Source organism: Capricornis sumatraensis, chromosome 8, assembly GCF_032405125.1.
Source record: "Capricornis sumatraensis isolate serow.1 chromosome 8, serow.2, whole genome shotgun sequence".
Classification (NCBI taxonomy): domain Eukaryota; kingdom Metazoa; phylum Chordata; class Mammalia; order Artiodactyla; family Bovidae; genus Capricornis; species Capricornis sumatraensis.
This window is the reverse complement of record NC_091076.1, coordinates 6374885-6392672: the sequence shown is the minus strand read 5'-3', so window position 1 is coordinate 6392672 and position 17788 is coordinate 6374885. Positions and strand designations below refer to the sequence as shown.

The 17788-nt window shown below is 43.5% G+C and overlaps 1 protein-coding gene across 5 annotated transcripts; it reads right to left on the bottom strand.

Moving 5' to 3' along the window:
- Window positions 1-206: 206 nt before the first annotated feature.
- On the bottom strand, window positions 207-9868 carry LOC138083067 (RNA-binding protein 4B). 5 transcript variants are annotated; one of them, XR_011145160.1, is made up of 5 exons: window positions 9770-9868; window positions 8695-9118; window positions 3211-3887; window positions 1412-1633; window positions 207-822 (listed from the first exon to the last, which is right to left on the bottom strand). XR_011145160.1 is itself a non-coding variant. In XM_068976670.1 (4 exons), exons 2-3 carry the CDS (start codon window positions 9104-9106, stop codon window positions 3220-3222), a joined length of 1080 nt encoding a protein of 359 aa, XP_068832771.1. In that variant the 5' UTR covers window positions 9107-9118; window positions 9770-9868; the 3' UTR covers window positions 207-1633; window positions 3211-3219. The 5 variants fall into 5 exon arrangements, 4 of the variants coding, with proteins under 4 accessions (XP_068832771.1, XP_068832773.1, XP_068832772.1 ...); XM_068976670.1 differs by having other exon boundaries at window positions 207-1633; XM_068976672.1 differs by lacking the exon at window positions 1412-1633 and having other exon boundaries at window positions 207-741.
- Between the last annotated feature and the right edge of the window lie 7920 nt (window positions 9869-17788).

The following is a 17788-nucleotide window of genomic DNA, read 5'->3' as shown; positions in this document are numbered from 1 at the left end:
TGTAGTACTTATCTCACTAAATCCTGTCATGTAAATTTCAGGTATCTGTTCTTCCACTGAAGTTTGTAGTTTGAGCACAACTGAGAAAGAACCAGAAGACATTCGTGGTAAATTAAGTCATACAAATACAAAAAAAAAAACTTAAGTGTTAGAAATGTTTATTTGTCAAAATATATATATTAAAAAAAAAAGTGGGAGAAGTGGAGTAAAACAAGGCTAAATTTCAGCTACTGCTGTACCACGATCACAGGTCAGACATAAAACAAAACAAAACAAACAAAACCACCACCAAAACCCCAATGGTCTTAGCAATTTCAGAAGATTAGCTTCAGTGTTAAGAGTCCAGAGCTAACAGAGAAGAGTAAAAGGTTGCTTGCCTCTACGTGGTCATTTTAAAGGGAAAGGAGATGTTGCAGGTAGGCAGGGAGAAGGGGTCAACTCCTAAGGAAAGCAAGATAAGAGGGATTCCACTGTACAGGAGAAAGGGGACGCCAACATAATCCTTACCTAGGGCTGCTCAGAGGCTGGGAACGTGAGGAACAGAAAGGCTACAGAGACTAGTACCAGGAGGAGAGAAAAGTGAACGTAGAAGAATTAAATTAAGAAAGAAAACATAGTTGGTCACAAACTCCTTTGTTTACTGAAACATGAAGCAATGGAAACATCCCGGCAAAGGGGACCGCGCGGAGCAAGTTCTCATATATGACCGCAGCCCGAGGGTTCAGTCCGCAATTATCCTACCTGAAAGAGAGCACAACACAAGAGGCTTACACAATGCCTGGAGAGCAGCTTGGCTCCGAGTACAGGGGCCCTGGTCCCGTCCTGTATTCCAGGGGGAAAAAGAACAGAACAAACAAAACCAAGTCAGACTGGATCAAAGTTACATCTCATGTAATCACCTTTCTACTATGGCTATAAATAGGAATCTACTTATATACAGAACAAGCAGCAATCTGGAAGACTGCTATATTGGTGATAAATATATCTTTCTCATTTTTTTACCCATCTTTTAGGTAAAACTACTTCTGTGATACAAGGCTATTGTCACTGAAACAAAGGGCATACAGATATCAAGAACCGTAATTTAATTTTTGGTTTCAAAAAATCAGAAGATGCTAGGTCTCAAATATGGTCAATTACACTATTCTAAATATGCCTCATTTTAATCTTTCATATAAACACGTTTTCAGAAATGACAATCATAAAGGGTTTCAAGGAGTGGTTCATTCATCCTCCAACATACCTGCATTATCATACTGTCACAGATTTAGAGTCACAATTACAGTAGTTCCTTTAATTGACCAAATCTCCCTTACCAAAACAAGAGAAGAAATCCTAAATTCTCTAATTCTTCCATTGGTGATGGGAACTCCAGACACCAATGGCTGGGGGAAAAAAAAAGTTAACTCACACCAAGTTCCTCTACTTATTACAGACAAAGGGCCAAATCTTGGTCTTGATCTGTGCCAATCGACTTCAAAAGCTGTGACGTTCTTGAATCAGTTCTGCTAGGGTGAGACCCGAATTTGGATCCCCAACAGTTCTGGAGTATTTCATCCTGGCAGCCTCATTAACATCAGGCTCCTGGGACTGCAACCAACTCAGGGTTATTCAGTCCATATGAGGTTCATACCTGGAAGGTAAGTTTCTTTAACAGTCATCACTAAAAAGAGGTTAGTTGAACAACCACTGCTAGCAGTCAAAAACCACGTAAACATACCTTAGTAATACTTTAAAGACCACAATATATACTATTTAATGTTTAACTTTGGAACATAGTTGAGAGAAATGTACAGTTATCTAGAAGACACCACCTTACTTAAGAGGCATATCCTAACTTGATGGAAGACCAGCAGCATTAAAAGATTAATGGCAGACCACACTAGTTGTTAAGATGATCTACTTCGTGCACACGAACACTCACTGCTACACAGCAGATCCCTGTCTTGTCATAGTCACACAGGATATAACATCACAGGTTCATATATTTCTCACTAAGCAAAAGGGAAAATTCCTGTCACTTGGTTTTCTTCTACTCATACATCAAAGAGGTATGTTAAGAACCCTGGAAACGTGCCCTAGAAACTCGGTGGTAACTCAGTTTAACTTTCCTACTAGGCCTCCAGTTCTGCTGATGCTCAATTTCAAGGTACTAGGTATCAATCTCTAGATACTCCAATTATACTTGACATTCCAACATCTTTGCTTATATTACCTGAGAGGAACAATTAAACTGCCAGGGTTACCATCAATGGGATTTCATACACTTCAGAAAATTACCTGTTTAATCTAGCTCTTTACATGTTCTCTAACAAAAAAAGCCCCCAAATTTGCTGGAAGCAATGGGAAGTGTCAGGCTCTAGATCGTAGCATCATAAGCCATGCAGAAATACAGCTAAGTGCCCATGGAGAACAAGATGCTCTGGATTACTAATACGGAAGGGACTCCACCGAATCCAGAGCAGACAGTGGCATCAAAACATTGCTTTCCAGCAAGTGTCTTGGAACTAAATGCCTAAAACTCAGAGGATTTTATTTGGCTTATTTATTACAAGAGTTTTCTCTGATAAAGGCTCATGAGCTAAGTAACAGTTTTATTAGCAAATTGGAAATCTGAAGTTAGTTTTAATCCTCATTGGTGACATTAATTATTAACTTCTGAACCTGTACTCTTTAATGTATATCACAGTGACTTTTGTGGTGGAAAGAGAAAAGTGGTTTTGGACTCAGGTAGGCCTGACTATGAATTCTGGCTTTACCTCTCAATCACCAGATGACATCAGACAAAGCACTTAACCTCTCTGGGCCTTAGACTCCTTTCTCCGTGAAAGAGAAAGCATCTTAAAACCTCGCTGTATCATTAAACGATGTAATACATTAAACGATGTATGTAGAGAGAGTACTCAAGTGTTAGTTCTCTTCAACTATGTTTCTTGTAACAGATCTGCTTACATTTGATTAAAGAACAATATCCTAATAAACTGAGTTGTTGTTTTCCTGGGATGGACAAGTTGGTTGGAGTTGTAAACGAAGACCTCAACAGGCCAAATGAAGCTCTGGCCTAGAGAAATATTTAAGACTAAAATGCAGTGACTACCTTTTGGATACTGTCCTGACAGCAAACAGGTGGCTTTAGCCTCCTCTCTGTGGCAAGGTCTCCCTTCTGGGGAACTAAATGGAATCTCTTTACCACACCCACCCCACTCTCACCTCCAGTTTTTAAAAGGCTGAGTACCGTGCTCGGTCCACATACTGCTCCCGTTCATACCGGGCCATGTCATACAGAGAATTCCGTGCAGCTGCTGAAGCCTGAGACAGCTCACTCTCTGGCCCATAACCGTAGCCCTCTCCAACTGTGGGGAGTACAGCTGCACCACGACGCAGGGGGCTCCTGTCCCTTCCGTAATAGGAGGAAGTGGTGGCAGCGGCAGCAGCCATAGCAGCTGAGGTGGCAGCAGCGCCTGAGTTTGGCAACAGGTGTCTGTCGTAGGGATCAACGGAAGTGGAGTTGAGGTGACTGGTCACAGCTGTGTTCTGGACTTGAGGCAGATGAGACATGGTCTGCTCTGCATAGTTGTAGGCGGAAGCTGCTGCTGCTGCTGCCACTGCCTCATAAGAGCGGACTCGGTAACGCTTATAGTAGTCAAGTGCTCCATATGCGTCGTTGTAATACATGGATTCCCCGTAGCCCATGGTATAAGGTGTGCGCACCGCTCCATACTGTTCATTATACTGCTCGGTAAAGTCCGCCACGCGGCCCGAACGATCTACTGGACACTCTTTGGACCAGTGCCCCTCTTTCCCACACCGATAGCAGCCACTCTGGTCTCCCATCCCAGGGGCAGTGCGAAGCCGGCTGGTGGACAATTGCACGTGCATTCGTTTGCCTTTAGGAAATAGATGTAAGAAGATTTATTATAACTCATTAACCTTCCTTGTCTTCCCCAAACTCAACTAGTTGGCAAGACACACAAACATACAAACACACACTCCTACAACCCTATTTCAACAATCCCCTCCAAAATAGAAGCTGAAGTTTTAACAGATGAGACTTAGAAAATCTGAGTCCTCAGAAACCAGTCAATACTTTCTACTTACACCAGCAGACTGGGATTCCCTCCTACTTCCGTCTCCAAGACTTTCTTCTCCCCAACACAGAAATTGAGAGTTTCCACTTTTCAATACTAATATCAAAACCTGACAATTTTTCCAAATCAAATATCCAACACCACCTCAGTTATGCTCTGCAGAGTAAAGCATCTTACCAACCTCTCACTGATTTACTCAGGGCCACATAAGGCCTAAGCAGGTACTGTAGCTTAAAAAACCACAGCATATGCTGACCATCTTGTTTCTTCCAGCCATTTTTGCAAGTGTCACCAGAAGGCTATGTTGGGTACACAAATCATACCTGGTGCATCATCTGCTTCAACTCCAGGACCTCTTCAGAGTTAGTTATAAGACCTTTCAGACTTCAATCCCACCCCCACACTGCTTTTTAAGCAAAGGTGAATCCACACCTGCTGCGGAAAGAAAACCACCTGACCCAGGTCTCTCAACAGCAAGAAATGATTCTTGAAGCGGTACTGGTTTCTTAGGGACAGTGTGTTTTCATATAATGGAATGATTGGCATTTCATCCTGTTATGCAGTAAACTACATAAACCTGTAAACAATTCTTTACAGGGAATTGTCTACTTGTCAGAAAAATGCAGCACTGGCCTAAAGGCTTCAGGGCACCCGTACAAACAAGCCACATCCATACTTGCAGGAAATGACCAGCACGAGGAACAGCTAAGAGAAGAGAAGAAACAATCTTTGCCCCGGGCTTGTGTACAACCAAGCCCACGGACCCTTGCTAATGAAAGCATCCAAGGTCTTTAAAAGCAGTTTGAGAAAAGGCATATTCTTGGCAGCATTTGGTACCAAACTGCCTAAGACTTTGGAGATCAAGTCAATGCTTTACAGATCGTAGCCAAAAGCAGCCAGCACACTCTAAAGGGCTGCTCAGGACAAATCCCCCCTCCGCGATCAGCAGGTTGCTCTCTCTGTAACAGACCTTGTTCTGGATGCAGCTATGCGGTAGGAGGCCTCGTGCTCCACCATCCTGTTGGAAACAGCCCGATTCAGGACGGCAGCCAGAACAGCGCCATGCACTGACCCTGAGAGGGGAGCGGGTTAGTGCAGTAATATCACTTTAGTCAAACTCAGTTCTGCCCAATGTCCAACATTCCTACCACCCCAGTTTCTAGTAGCTGCTGCCTCAAACTTAAAACCCTTTCTTTAGCAGAAACAAAGGTGCTCAGGTTTTTACTTCCAGCTGCTAGTAGAGAGGCAGCATCCACCATAAACACTGATACAGTCAACAAGATACCAAACAGCAATTTAATATGAAAGCAGCGTGTAGCCATCCCATTATTTTCACAGATACAGAGACTCCCATTCTTAGAAGTTATTACAGTGCTTAGAACAGAAACACACGGATTTTTGCCCCAATTTATATCCCAAATGTAGAATTCCCTATAATTTGGACTGGAGGGATTACAAGCTACTTGGCTTTCAAACATGCATGGTGACATTAAACGTGTGTGATAGAAACAAACTGTTTCAATTCTGAAGTCAGTGTAACCAAGCCAATCTAAAAAGCAGCCAATCCAGAGACCTAGAAGTACATTTTCAAGGAAAATATGTAACTAAATCCTTTACAGATTATGGGTCCATTTTTTTTTGAGAAGCAAAATCCAGTTATTTTTTTTTTCCCCTTGATGTTTCTATTACTACATACAATCTCCACCACTGCTTTTAGAGTGGAACTCAGAAGTTTATAAACATCTGTAGTAGCTGTAAAAAGGATTCAGGTAAACAACTTTTAAAATCTAGAACTAAAAGATCTACAACAGAAGGGATAGATTTTTTTCACATAATCTTTCCAAAGGTTGTAACCAGGCGTTTAATGTAAATTTCTTAAAATTCTTATGATAACTGAAATATACTGTGCTTCTCTACTACCTTAAGGAACCAATGCAAAGAAAACTGAAAGAAGATTAAATTCTACTACTCTACTACACTTGGAGAGGCCAAAAGCTTTAAAATTTTCTGCAATCTCCAAGAAAATTACTGAGGTATGTTGCCAACATTTCCCAGAAAACCAGCCTCCACCGCCCACAGTGTTTTCTTTTGAAAGAAAGAGGTGGGCAACCTGAGATCCTCAATGCTGAGCTCCTACCAAATAACAGAACCCAGAAATTAGGGATATAGCTTGATATACAACTGTACTCCAATTTAATGTTTGTTTACATACTGGTGAAAAACAAAACACATAAACTCATATAACATTCCCAGCTCAGCTGCCTGAGTTATTACTTGGGAATAGCTTCTTCAGGGTCTTTCACTGCAAACTGCTTGCTAAGTCAGTAGCGGTTCAGTTCACTGCTGTTTATGGGGAGGAAACAGATCCCCAGAGACAAAGGTAAACTCAGATTTTGCTGCTTTCGTTTTAAGTCATACAGTCAGGAAGCCTCAGTAGCAGGCATTAACATATAAAGGTTCAAAAGATGACCAAAGTGGCACTTTGAGGTCCCCTTTATTAGGGGATGAGTAAATAGGCTTTATGAAAAAAATGTGACAAATTGGTATCTAGATTGTATTTTCTGTAAGACTGCAACTTTTTATCCAATGCTAAACTTTCTCTTGTCATCTGGAAAAAAAACAAAGCTGGTTATAAAAATGTCTGTACGTAAAACATAATGAAAAGTTGAGTGCTTTCTCCAGAGGGCCCCGGCTAAGAACATGAAAACCAAATAAAGGATCCTTTTTTCCCCCCAGTAATGACATTTCAAAAAATCTCACGGATCATTGTGTTATTACATCCTGAATGAAACCCACTGTATTAAAACACATTTCTTTCAAGCCAACCCCCCTCTCAATTAACTGACGTCCATATACCTATTTCTGATCCTATTCTTTTACTCTATTGCATATTAAAAAGGTAAAGACAAGCAGTATTATACTAGAACATCACTGCAGTTTGTACCAGACTTTAACTGCATTCTTTCACATTTTGCTTGTTACCTATCAAGAGAGAACTCCCATTTCCTCCAATACTGTCCATTCATGATGCCCTCCTTCATCCAATGAAAATAATTCAGGGTATGTTTAAAGGTATCTGAAGCGCAACAGCTTTCCAAAATAATAAAAGAAAACCAAATATAAATGAGGAAAGGTATTACATTTTAAAGAAGTTTCTAACCATCACAGAAACATCTGTTGTTGCAAACACCACTCACCTTTTATCACACAGTGCTTTTACTGCCAAAGCACTTTCACATCTATCACCTCATTCTAGCCTCACTACCATCCTGTGAGGGAGGTACGGCAGGGACCATTATAACTCTACTTTACAAGTGGGGAAAATGAAGCACAAAGAGGTTAAAACACTTGTCCAAGCTCATATGACAAATAAATGGTAGCAAGTCTCTACAGTTTTTGCCCCGTGCTTTAATGAGCAGCTAAAAGCCAGGACACCACTGGCTGAAGCTGGAAATATCTGATGCATTATTTGCAATCTCTACTATCTGCAGACTTTCTTACCCTTTTCTGGTCAACTTTTCCTCTTCTCCATTTCTGTTCTGTTTTCTAGGTTTAGTAGAGGACCCTTAAGTACGTCTTTACAACCCTTTTAATGGTACTCAGAGAAAAAAATGATCTTAATTTATAAACCTGAAAAGTGGATGTAAACATGTGGTCTAAGACGACACTATCAACAAAAAGCTTGTAGAACAGCGCTGTACAACAGAACTTCCTGTGATGATGTAAATGTTCTGTATCTGCACTGATACAGTCACTACTAGCCTGTATGACTTCTGAGTACTTGAAATGTGTGCAGCACAACTGAGAAAGTGAACTTTAAAATTTATTTAATTTCAATTTGATAGCCACATGGGGCTAGTGGCTACCATATCAGCACAGTTCCAGAGGGTCTTCAACCTCCTGTAGTACTAATGACAACGTATGTACTTTTATTAATGATAAAAATAATTCAATATGACACCCTAATCGGAATCTCCTCAGAAGCAGAACCATAATTCCCATTCAACCTAACATTTTTGGAAATGTCCTTTTTTCCCTTTAAGATTAAATAATAGTACGTGGAGCAGAATACATAGCAGTTTTTCGCTCTGCTTATATAGTTCATCACATACTCAAAAGATAACCCCCCAAAATCAGATTCACCACCCAGATTTACAATACAGAGATTCTTAAATATGTCTTTGTTCTTTCCCACCACAGCCCATTGCCCAGGGCAGTAAGGAGTATAAACCCTATGCATTTAAACTCTCAAATATATAAAGCTTCCTCATCATAACAAAAGAAGCAAGTAAGCCACAGACCTTTATCCTCTTCTCCCATTTGCAGATTAAACTTCCTACAGCACCCAAATGAATGACGCTTGCAGGAAAAAGTGACCTACCGTTTGTGATTCTACAAAGCTGTTGAGAAACATCTTGGCAAATCTGAAAAGGAGAAGTGTGTGCTTCTCCAAGAGTTGTGTTTAAGCATGGTAAACATACAATCGTTCTATTCTCTCCAGCTAAAGTGGAACGGAAGACACCACCCTGCCAGCCCCATGGTCCTCTGTTCTTGTCTACATCTAGACCCCACTCGGTTTTGCCACCCAAGCCCCAGAGCAGTTCACCTTGAAACTCTGTGTTGTCAAGGCCCCTGATGGCCTCCACTGCATCCTCAGCCCGCTCCATGTGTACAAAGGCATAATCTTTCACGATGTCACATTCGATGACTGGACCGTACTCCTCAAACTTGGCCCGGAGCTCTTGGTTGGTACAGGTAGGACTGATGTTGCCTACATGCAACTTGGTTGAAGCTTTGCTCTTATTCTTGCTGGCTTCCACGTTGATGTTCACCCCGTGCAGCTTGTAGTGGTGCAGGTTGCGGATGGCATCCTCGGCCGCCGTCTTGTCCTCTATGTGCACAAAGCCGTAGTTCTTAATGATGTCACATTCCAGCACCTTCCCATACTGCTCGAAGAGCGAGCGGATCTCCTGCTCTGTGGCCTCCCGGGGCAGGTTTCCGATGAACAGCTTCACCATTCTGCCAAGAGCCTGAAAGAGAAGAAAGGACATTTTCAGAAGTTAGAGGCGAAAGTTTCAATGCACTGCATTTCGGATTAATCCTCCCAAGTTCTTGGCACCTTCAAGATGCTCTCACAGACGCTCCTTCTTTTTTCAGTAGCGGGAGAAAGGTTAGCTCTTAAGGAGTAGTGTAAGCTGTGTGTAACACGCGAACGGATCGGTTGTCAGCATGCACTGCATAGTCCCTCGTGAAATAAGGCGCCCTTTAAGTAACAGGCTTAGCTTGAAATACTCCTGTTCGGGGGCAGGTAAGAGAAGAATCCAAACGGGGGGTAAGAGGCATATATCTAACTGTCCCTGGTAACAAGGTTTTGGAGGGAAATCTGTGTACCTCTCTTCCGTGAAGCATCACCGTTCAAAATACTTTTACGAATAAAAAGGCCCCCTTTGCCCCAATTGGGACCCCCACCCCCGCCCTGGCGACCCAACTCCAGTGCCTTTTCCCCAACAAAGACTCGACTCGACCCCTGCCCCGCCCCCTCCGGAGACCCGGCCCCGCCTCCTCCCGTTGTCTTCCCCGGACCTCCCGCCCCAAGAGAAGAAACCCAAACCCTGGGCCATCCCCGTCCGCCAGAGGCCCGGCCGGCCCGGCTCTCGGGCTCCCCACACGCCCACGGATACCTTGCGCACCTCCGGGTGGCAGCAGCGCTGGCGGCGGCTCCCGCGTCAGAGAGAACCCTACAAAATGGCGACGGCCGCTCAAACCTCGGCGCGACCGGGCCTTTCTCGCGCGCCACCTGACGCACGCGCGAGTGCGCGCTGCCCACCCCCTCCTCACCCTCGCGGGAGCCAGGCGACCAATCCCGCGGCCGCGTACAAATGGCTGCCCCGGGCTCGGCTCCCAGTCGCCCCGATAGGGGGCGGGGCCCGCTGTTGTCGGCGCGGCGGAGCGGAGGTCAGCCCGCCCCCTGGCCCTGCTAGCCAATCAACACCTTGGACGGTGGTGTGGGTGGGGGTCGGCGCTCACGCGTCAGAAGGCTCTGGGCGCGACCACTGCCTTGGTGAAATGGGAAGCCCGGGAGTCACAGTGGATCATAATGGATCCATTCACAATGGATCGTGCTATTGGGCAGTGTCGGGGGGCGGAGGTGGGGAAGGACGGCCGCTGCTGATGACAAAGGGTTATCCCACTGAGTCCCCGAAAAGCGGGTTTTCTTAGCAATCGGCCAGCCTCTACGGTAGCTTGGGGAAACATTTTAGGAATACAGGTGGGCCACATTTCAAGCAAACCTGGCCTTTTTTTTTTTTTTTTGGTAGAGCTTTATAACATAATTCAAAAAATTTTAATTGAAAACATGTACTTCATTGGTGAGGAAACAGAACCGAAGATGGCAGAGCTGAGATAGCTCGTAGAGGCATTCTATCCAGGCTACACTCAGATCAGTTGGGTTTTGTTAGTCACATATACACGAAGGCTGGTTTTCTCTCCCTAGCTAGAGAATTAAGCTCTAATTATGTGTCCTTAACAGTTCCCGATTCGTGGTGAGCACACCAACGAATGCTTGGTATAGAGGACCACAGAGGTTTCTTGTTTGGGGGACAGGCCAGGGTCTCCACCTCCAGACCAAGCCGCTGGAGGACAGGGCAACTGACCGGGGCATTTTCCAGCTTTCAGAATTCAACTGTGGTCCAAGGGCACCTCCTACTGGCAAAATGGAAGTTACTAAGGGGGTTTATTACTCACTGTCACCTTTGGACAAAGAATAGACGTTTATGGAGATTGATGGACTTAGCTTATCTCCAAGTAGAGCATGCCAGGATGTTTGATCCATCACCATTCCTCCTTGGTATCTTTTCTGATACTATCAGGCACAAACTCTGCATGCCGTCCTCTTCCTCTCCAGCTACTTGGTTACATTTCTTTTACTGAATTCTTTGTTTTCCACCAATTTCAGAAGAGGCACTGTCCTTCCAATTCTGATAACACTCATGCTTATCTCCCACCTAATTCTATTTAACCCTCCCATTCCCTTCTTCTCTTGGTCATTTCCCAGTTTCTCTCTATAGTCAGACTTTTAAAACACCAGCGAGGGACCCCTTTGCCCATTTCTGAAATAGTTTTTACTCATCTTTGCTATTAATTTTTCTAACTTGGATTTCTTCCCAGTGTTTCAGGATGGATTTTTGCAAACAGTGTGAACCTGCTGTTGCCCACCTTTATGCCTGTGTTTTGGGTTCTATCTTCCTCTCCAATTGCGCAAGTTTTCTGAGGTTACCAAAACTAATATCCTTTTAACAGTTTGCACCCCTCTAAAATTTTTCGTTCGTCCACCATCCTTTCCTCCTGTGTTTTTATACTGTTTCTCCTCATAGCTGTGACCATACCATTCCATCTTCTCCCCCATCTATTTCCCTATTCTTATCTATTCCCTTTTACCTCCCCTTCCCTTTCCCTCACTTTTTGAAAATGAAAGTTGCTCAGTCGTGTCCGACTCTTTGCAACCCCACGGACTGTACAGTCCATGGAATTCTCCAGGGTAGAATACTGAAATGGGTAGCCGTTCCCTTCTCCAGGGGATCATCCCAACCCAGGGATCGAAGCCAGGTCTCCTGCATTGCAGGCAGATTCTTTACAGCTGAGCCACAAGGGAAGCCCTCGTAGGCAACCGTTAAATGAATTTAGAATGTATTATTTTGTGTTCTTGCAAGATATATATTTTTTAAAATTGAAGTATATTTACCATGTCGTGTTTCTGGTGTACAGCAAAGTGATTCAGTTGTACATATACATATACTCATTTTCATATTCTTTCCCATCATAGGTTATTACAAGCTCTTTATTTATTTGTCTTAGTTGTGGCATGAAGGATCTTTTTAGTTGGGGCATGGAAATGTTTAGTTGCAGTATGTAGGATCTTGTTCCCTGACCAGGAATGGAACCCAGGCCCCCTCAATGGAAGCTCAGAATCTCAATCACTGCACCATCAGGAAAGTCCCTACAGGATATTGAACATAATCACCTGTGCTATGCCTTAGAACCTTGTTGTTTGTCTAGTTTATATATAGTAGTTTGCATCTGCTATTCCCGAACTCCTAGTTTTTCCTCTCCTATCTTCCTCTTTGGTAACTATAAGTTTGTCTTCTGTAAGACATGTTTTTTTAATGCACATTTGCTTTTTCCATTACAAAAAATGTTTCATTGTGGACATTTTCAAAAAGGCACAAATAAAGAATATTATGAAATCTTCTGGGCCCCTTACTCAGCTTTGACAGTTATCAACATTTGCTCATCTTATTTCATACAGCCCCTTTGCTTTGTGTGTGTGCATTGGGGCTAGAGTTTTTTTTTAAGGCAGATTCCAGTCATAATGTTGTTTCACCTATAAGTTTCTCACTAACTGCCTCTAAAAAATCAGCTCTATGCGATGCTACTATCATGTGATATTGGTATTTAAATTTCTTCTGGATTGTCCCAAGTATCTGTTTTTACATCTGGTTTCTCCTAATATGGATCTAAACAAAGTCCACCCTTGTTCATTTGGGTAAATGTTATTTGGGTAAATTAATTTATGCAGATATTTATGTAAATTGTGTTGTATAGCTCATTGTTTCTTACTTTTTTCACTAAGCACTATGTAGTTCTTGTTGTTTAGTCAGTAAGTCCTGTGTCTGACTCTTGCAACCCCGTGGACTGTAGCCCACCAAGCTCCTCTGTACATGGGATTTTCCAGGCAAGAATACTGCAGCAGGTTACCACTTCCTTCTCCAAGGGGATCTTCCCAACCGAGGGATCAAACCCACGTCTCCTTACCACTGAGCCACCAGGGAAGCCCTAAGTTATTGTGTGGTATCTAACTGCTGAGCAATACTCCACAGTGTGCAGCCACCATATTTTATCTATCTCCCAGCATAGGACACTCAGGTCGCCTCTAACTCCTTATTCTTATTATAAATAAGCTTGCAGTTGACATCCTTATGTTAATTATGTGTACCCTAATAGATTGGTGTGAAAATTTGAGGGGAGTTAGGACTGGGATGGAATTTCTGGGTTGCTGAGTCATAGGGTATACATTAAATTGTTACCAACCAGGGTTCTTGGCTTTCTCCAGTCAATAGAAATTGATCAGAGGCCAGACAAGAAATTCAGGCAAGACTCTACTGGGGCCCCTGTTGCAGCAGCGGGGAAGTGAGAACAAACAGGTCCCCTTGCTGGCTTGCTCCCCAAGGAGGCGCAACCTTGCTCTTTATGCGGGGTGAGGGTAGGGGTGTGTCCAGGGGGTGGGTTGGAGGGTGGCTTAGGTGTTTTGCCCCTTCCTTAGGTGGTGGTGAGTGCAGGGAGCATGCGCAGTAGCCTGCTTTTGCTTTTTGCTTCAGGCACCTCAAAAGTGGCAGTTGTGTTTTTTGGTCTCTTTGTATCTTTGGTCCAGAATTTGCCCAAATTGTGCATGCATGCAGTTATTTTTAGTGTCATCTGAGGAAAGTTGTGTCTAGGCACAAGCACTGTAGCACTGCAGCAAAAGGTCCCAGATCCCAGGACTGTCTCAGAACTAACTTGACCAAGTAGTGTCAGGTTGTCCTCTGGAAACCAGTCTACCTCCCACCCGAGGGATCCCGCATCTCAGTGTCTCTGCCAGTGTTTGACATTATCCAGTTTTCTAATTTTTGCCAGGTATAAAATGGTATATCATTGTTGCTTTAATTTGCATTTCTCTCATTACTAATGATCCTAAACATCTCTTGTTTCTCTTAAGTTTGGGAAGTTTACTCTTCTATAACTTTAAATCACTGCAGATGGAGATTGCAGCCATGAAATTAAAAGACACTTACTCCTTGGAAGGAAAGCTATGACCAACCTAGATAGCATATTCAAAAGCAGAGACATTACTTTGCCAACGAAGGCCTGTCTAGTCAAAGCTATGGTTTTTCCAGTGGTCATGTATGGATGTGAGAGCTGGACTGTGAAGAAAGCTGAGCGCCAAAGAATTGATGCTTTTGAACTGTGGTGTTGGAGAAGACTCTTGAGAGTCCCTTGGGCTGCAAGGAGATCCAACCAGTCCATTCTGAAGCAGATTAGCTCTGGGATTTCTGTGGGAGGAATGATGCTAAAGCTGAAACTCCAAAACTTTGGCCACCTCATGTGAAGAGTTGACTCATTGGAAAAGACTCTGATGCTGGGAGGGATTGGGGGCAGGAGGAGAAGGGGACGACAGAGGATGAGATGGCTGGATGGCATCACTGACTCAATGGACATGAATCTGAGTGAACTCCGGGAGTTGGTGATGGACAGGGAGGCCTGGCGTGCTGTGATTCATGGGGTCGCAGAGAGTTGGACACGACTGAGCAACTGAACTGAACTGAACTGAACCGAACTTTCCTGTTTATATCTTTTCCCCATGTTACTTGTCAGGTTACAGTCTCTTTTTTGTTGCTGATTTGTAGGATTTTCTTGTCTATTCTAGATATTAATCTCTTATTGGTTTTGAGGCAGGAGGTAGATGGATCTCTCCGTAATAAAGTGATAGGGGATTCATTCCCTGTGGACTGAAACTCCAAGACAAGACTAGTAGGACAATTAAGGGAGAAGGCTGGGCCCTGACCAGACCACATATTTCTGATTCTCGAAGACAGGAGACCTCTATGACCACACACGTGCAGAAAGGCTCATTGGAGGTCAAAGGGGAGTGATGTCAAGGGATGCTCTACCCACATGCCTTTATGGTAGAATCCATGGGAGGATCCTGAGATGTACAAAATATGGACTGTGAACCAGGCAAATCAGAATGATTGGCCAAAGGAAATCTGAAAGAAATGCCCCATAAAAGTAATTCAAACTGCCACAAGAATGCAACTCAGCAACATGCTCTCTGAGTCCATCTGTGTGTCCAATGTCAGTCAGTTCAGTTGCTCAGTTGTGTCCAATTCTTTGCGACTCCATGGACTGCAGCACACCAGGCTTCCCTGTTCGTCACCAACTTACTCAAGCTAGGGTTACTGAGTTATGGAGCTTACTCAAACTCATGTCCATCAAGTCGGTGATGCCATCCAACCATCTCATCCTCTATTGTCCCCTTCTCCTCCCGCCTTCAATCTTTCCCAGCATCAGGGTCTTTTCCAATGAGTCAGTTCTTCACACCAGGTGGCCAAGGTATTGGAGCTTCAGCTTCAGCATCAGTCCTTCCAATGAATATTCAGAACTCATTTCTTTTAGGATGGACTGGTTGGATCTCCTTGCAGCCCAAGGGACTCTCAAGAGTCTTCTCCAACACCACAGTTCAAAAGCATCAATTCTTTGGCACTCAGCTTTCTTTATAGTCCAACTCTCACATCCATACATGACTACTGGACAAACCATAGCTTTGACTAGACAGACCTTTGTTGGCAAAGTAATGTCTCTGCTTTTTAATATGCTGTCTAGGTTGGTCATAGCTTTTCTTCCAAGGAGCAAGAGTCTTAATTTTATGGCTGCAGTTACCATCTGCAGTGATTTTGGAGCCCAAGAAAATAAAGTCTATCACTGTCTCCATTGTTTCCCCATCTATTTGTCATGAAGTGATGGGACTGGATACCATGATCTTTGTTATTTGAATATGAGTTTTAAGCCAACTTTTTCACTCTCACCTTACACTTTCATCAAGAGGCTCTTTAGTTCTTCACTTTCTGCCATGTATTGTAACCCCTTTCCTCCTAATAGAAACACGTTACCTTTTTCATTACTTTCTGTCTTTATGGGAATTTTTTTCTGCAAAGCTGAAGGGCCAGGGCCCTTGTCACTGACCATTGGTCTAGTGGCTAGGATTTGGTGCTCTCAGCGCTGCGACCCAGCCTCAGTCTCTGGCTGGGAATCCAAGCCCCACTCCAAGCTGCTGCAGGCTGAGGTCACCAGAGGTCAGTTTCAAGTATCTTCTCTCATCCTACCAAACTATTAATTTTGTCCATGGAGTCCTTCATTGAACAGAAATCCTTAATTTGTTTATGTGATTGACAATCAATTTTTGCCTTAAAGTGTGTGCTTTTGAAGTTTTGTACAGAACGGCCTTTTTCTGTCCCCTTGGGTCTTAAGTATAGTCGCCTACATTTTCTTCTATTAACATTAATGTTTTTACCTTTTGCATTCAGGTCTGTAGTCCATTTAGAGCAGTGCTATCCAAATAGAAATATAATGTGAGAAACATATACAAAATTTTCTAGTAAACACATTTAAGAAACAAAAGGAAACAGTTGAAATTGTATTTAATATTTTTGAGATCCAATATAGCTAAAATATTGCAACGTATCATCAAATACAAATTATTGAGATGTTTTAAATTCTTTTTACCTTTGCAGTCTTCAAAAACCAGAAAGCATTCTACACTTACAGCACACCTCAGTTGGACTAGCCAGATTTCACACGCTCAGTGGCTGCACGTGACTTGTGCCTGCCACACTGGTCAGCACAGATCTCGAGTTTGCCCTTGGAAGTGGGGTTAGGTAAGAATGCAAACATTTTCCTCTAAATAATTAATCCATTTTCGTCTGTCCCTATTTCCCCATTGATTTGTGGAGCCTGCATTATTGTATTTTTGTGCTCTAATCTGCCTCATATCCATCACTGCTCCATCCCATTCTCTCATTCTTCCTGGAACTTTCGTCCACTCGTTTCCGAAGGTGTCTCCCTTACAAGACTTAACTTCCTGACTTTATGCTTATCCTCTTCTATGTCCTGTCCTTAAGGATTCGTGGTAGTGTCGGCTACCATGTGTATGTAAATGCTCAGACCATATTTTTATTACATCTCCACTCACTATGGCTGACTGCATTCTGCAGGACTGCTTCACTTGGCTGCCCTGTTTACGAGTTAAAACGCTAATTTCTCCACTGGTTTTTCACCCTAATACACATTTTTTCCTTCTAAAATCTCCAATTATTGCTCTCTCTCCCAATGCCCAGGCTTGCCACCAAGGAGTGCATCCACCCAGACTCCCTGAGCACCCCACAGTGTGTGACTTTCTCTTCCTACAGTGGAGATCTCACAGTTATACCTGGAGAACAAAAGAAGGTGTCCGTGTAGTGCTGATGCCTCACGACAGTTTCAGTTATGTTATCACATGTCTGCTCTGAAGTACTGAGTCTGCTCTTCTTGAGAGAAAGTGGTAATTATTCTGTGAGCTGTCTGATCTACTACAGCTCATGTTTGGGAACGTTCTGGGCCTGCACACACCTGACCCTGTCTTTATCATGGCTGATGGGAGGGTCTGCTCAGCTAGGGCCCTTGCCCTACTATGCTAACGATGGGGCTGCTTTCCTGGAAAGATCTCTGAGCCCTGAAAATGGTTGTTTGTATATGGATGGGAAACAATGAAAGAGCAAAGCTTTTCCTATAGGAGCCCAAGGCAAGTACTATTGCCCTGAAACCCTCAGTGGCCGAGCCAGAGACAATGGGGAAAGTCACCTACTTTAATACCTCACTGGATCTAGAATACATTTCCTGTGTGTTTGCTTATGCACTTAGGAGGTGCCTCATGGCTTCCCAGGGTGATACCCTTCTATTGGTCAGTGGATTGAGAACCTGAACTCCCTTGACCCCTTATTGGGGTCCTCTCCATCGAGACAGAAGGTGGGGCCAGTAATCACTGCCTGTATGTTCCACTTTCCACTGTCAGGCTAAGCCGTGGCTGATACTAGTTGTGACAGGGCTCTACTGCCTTCTTTTTTTTTTTTTTA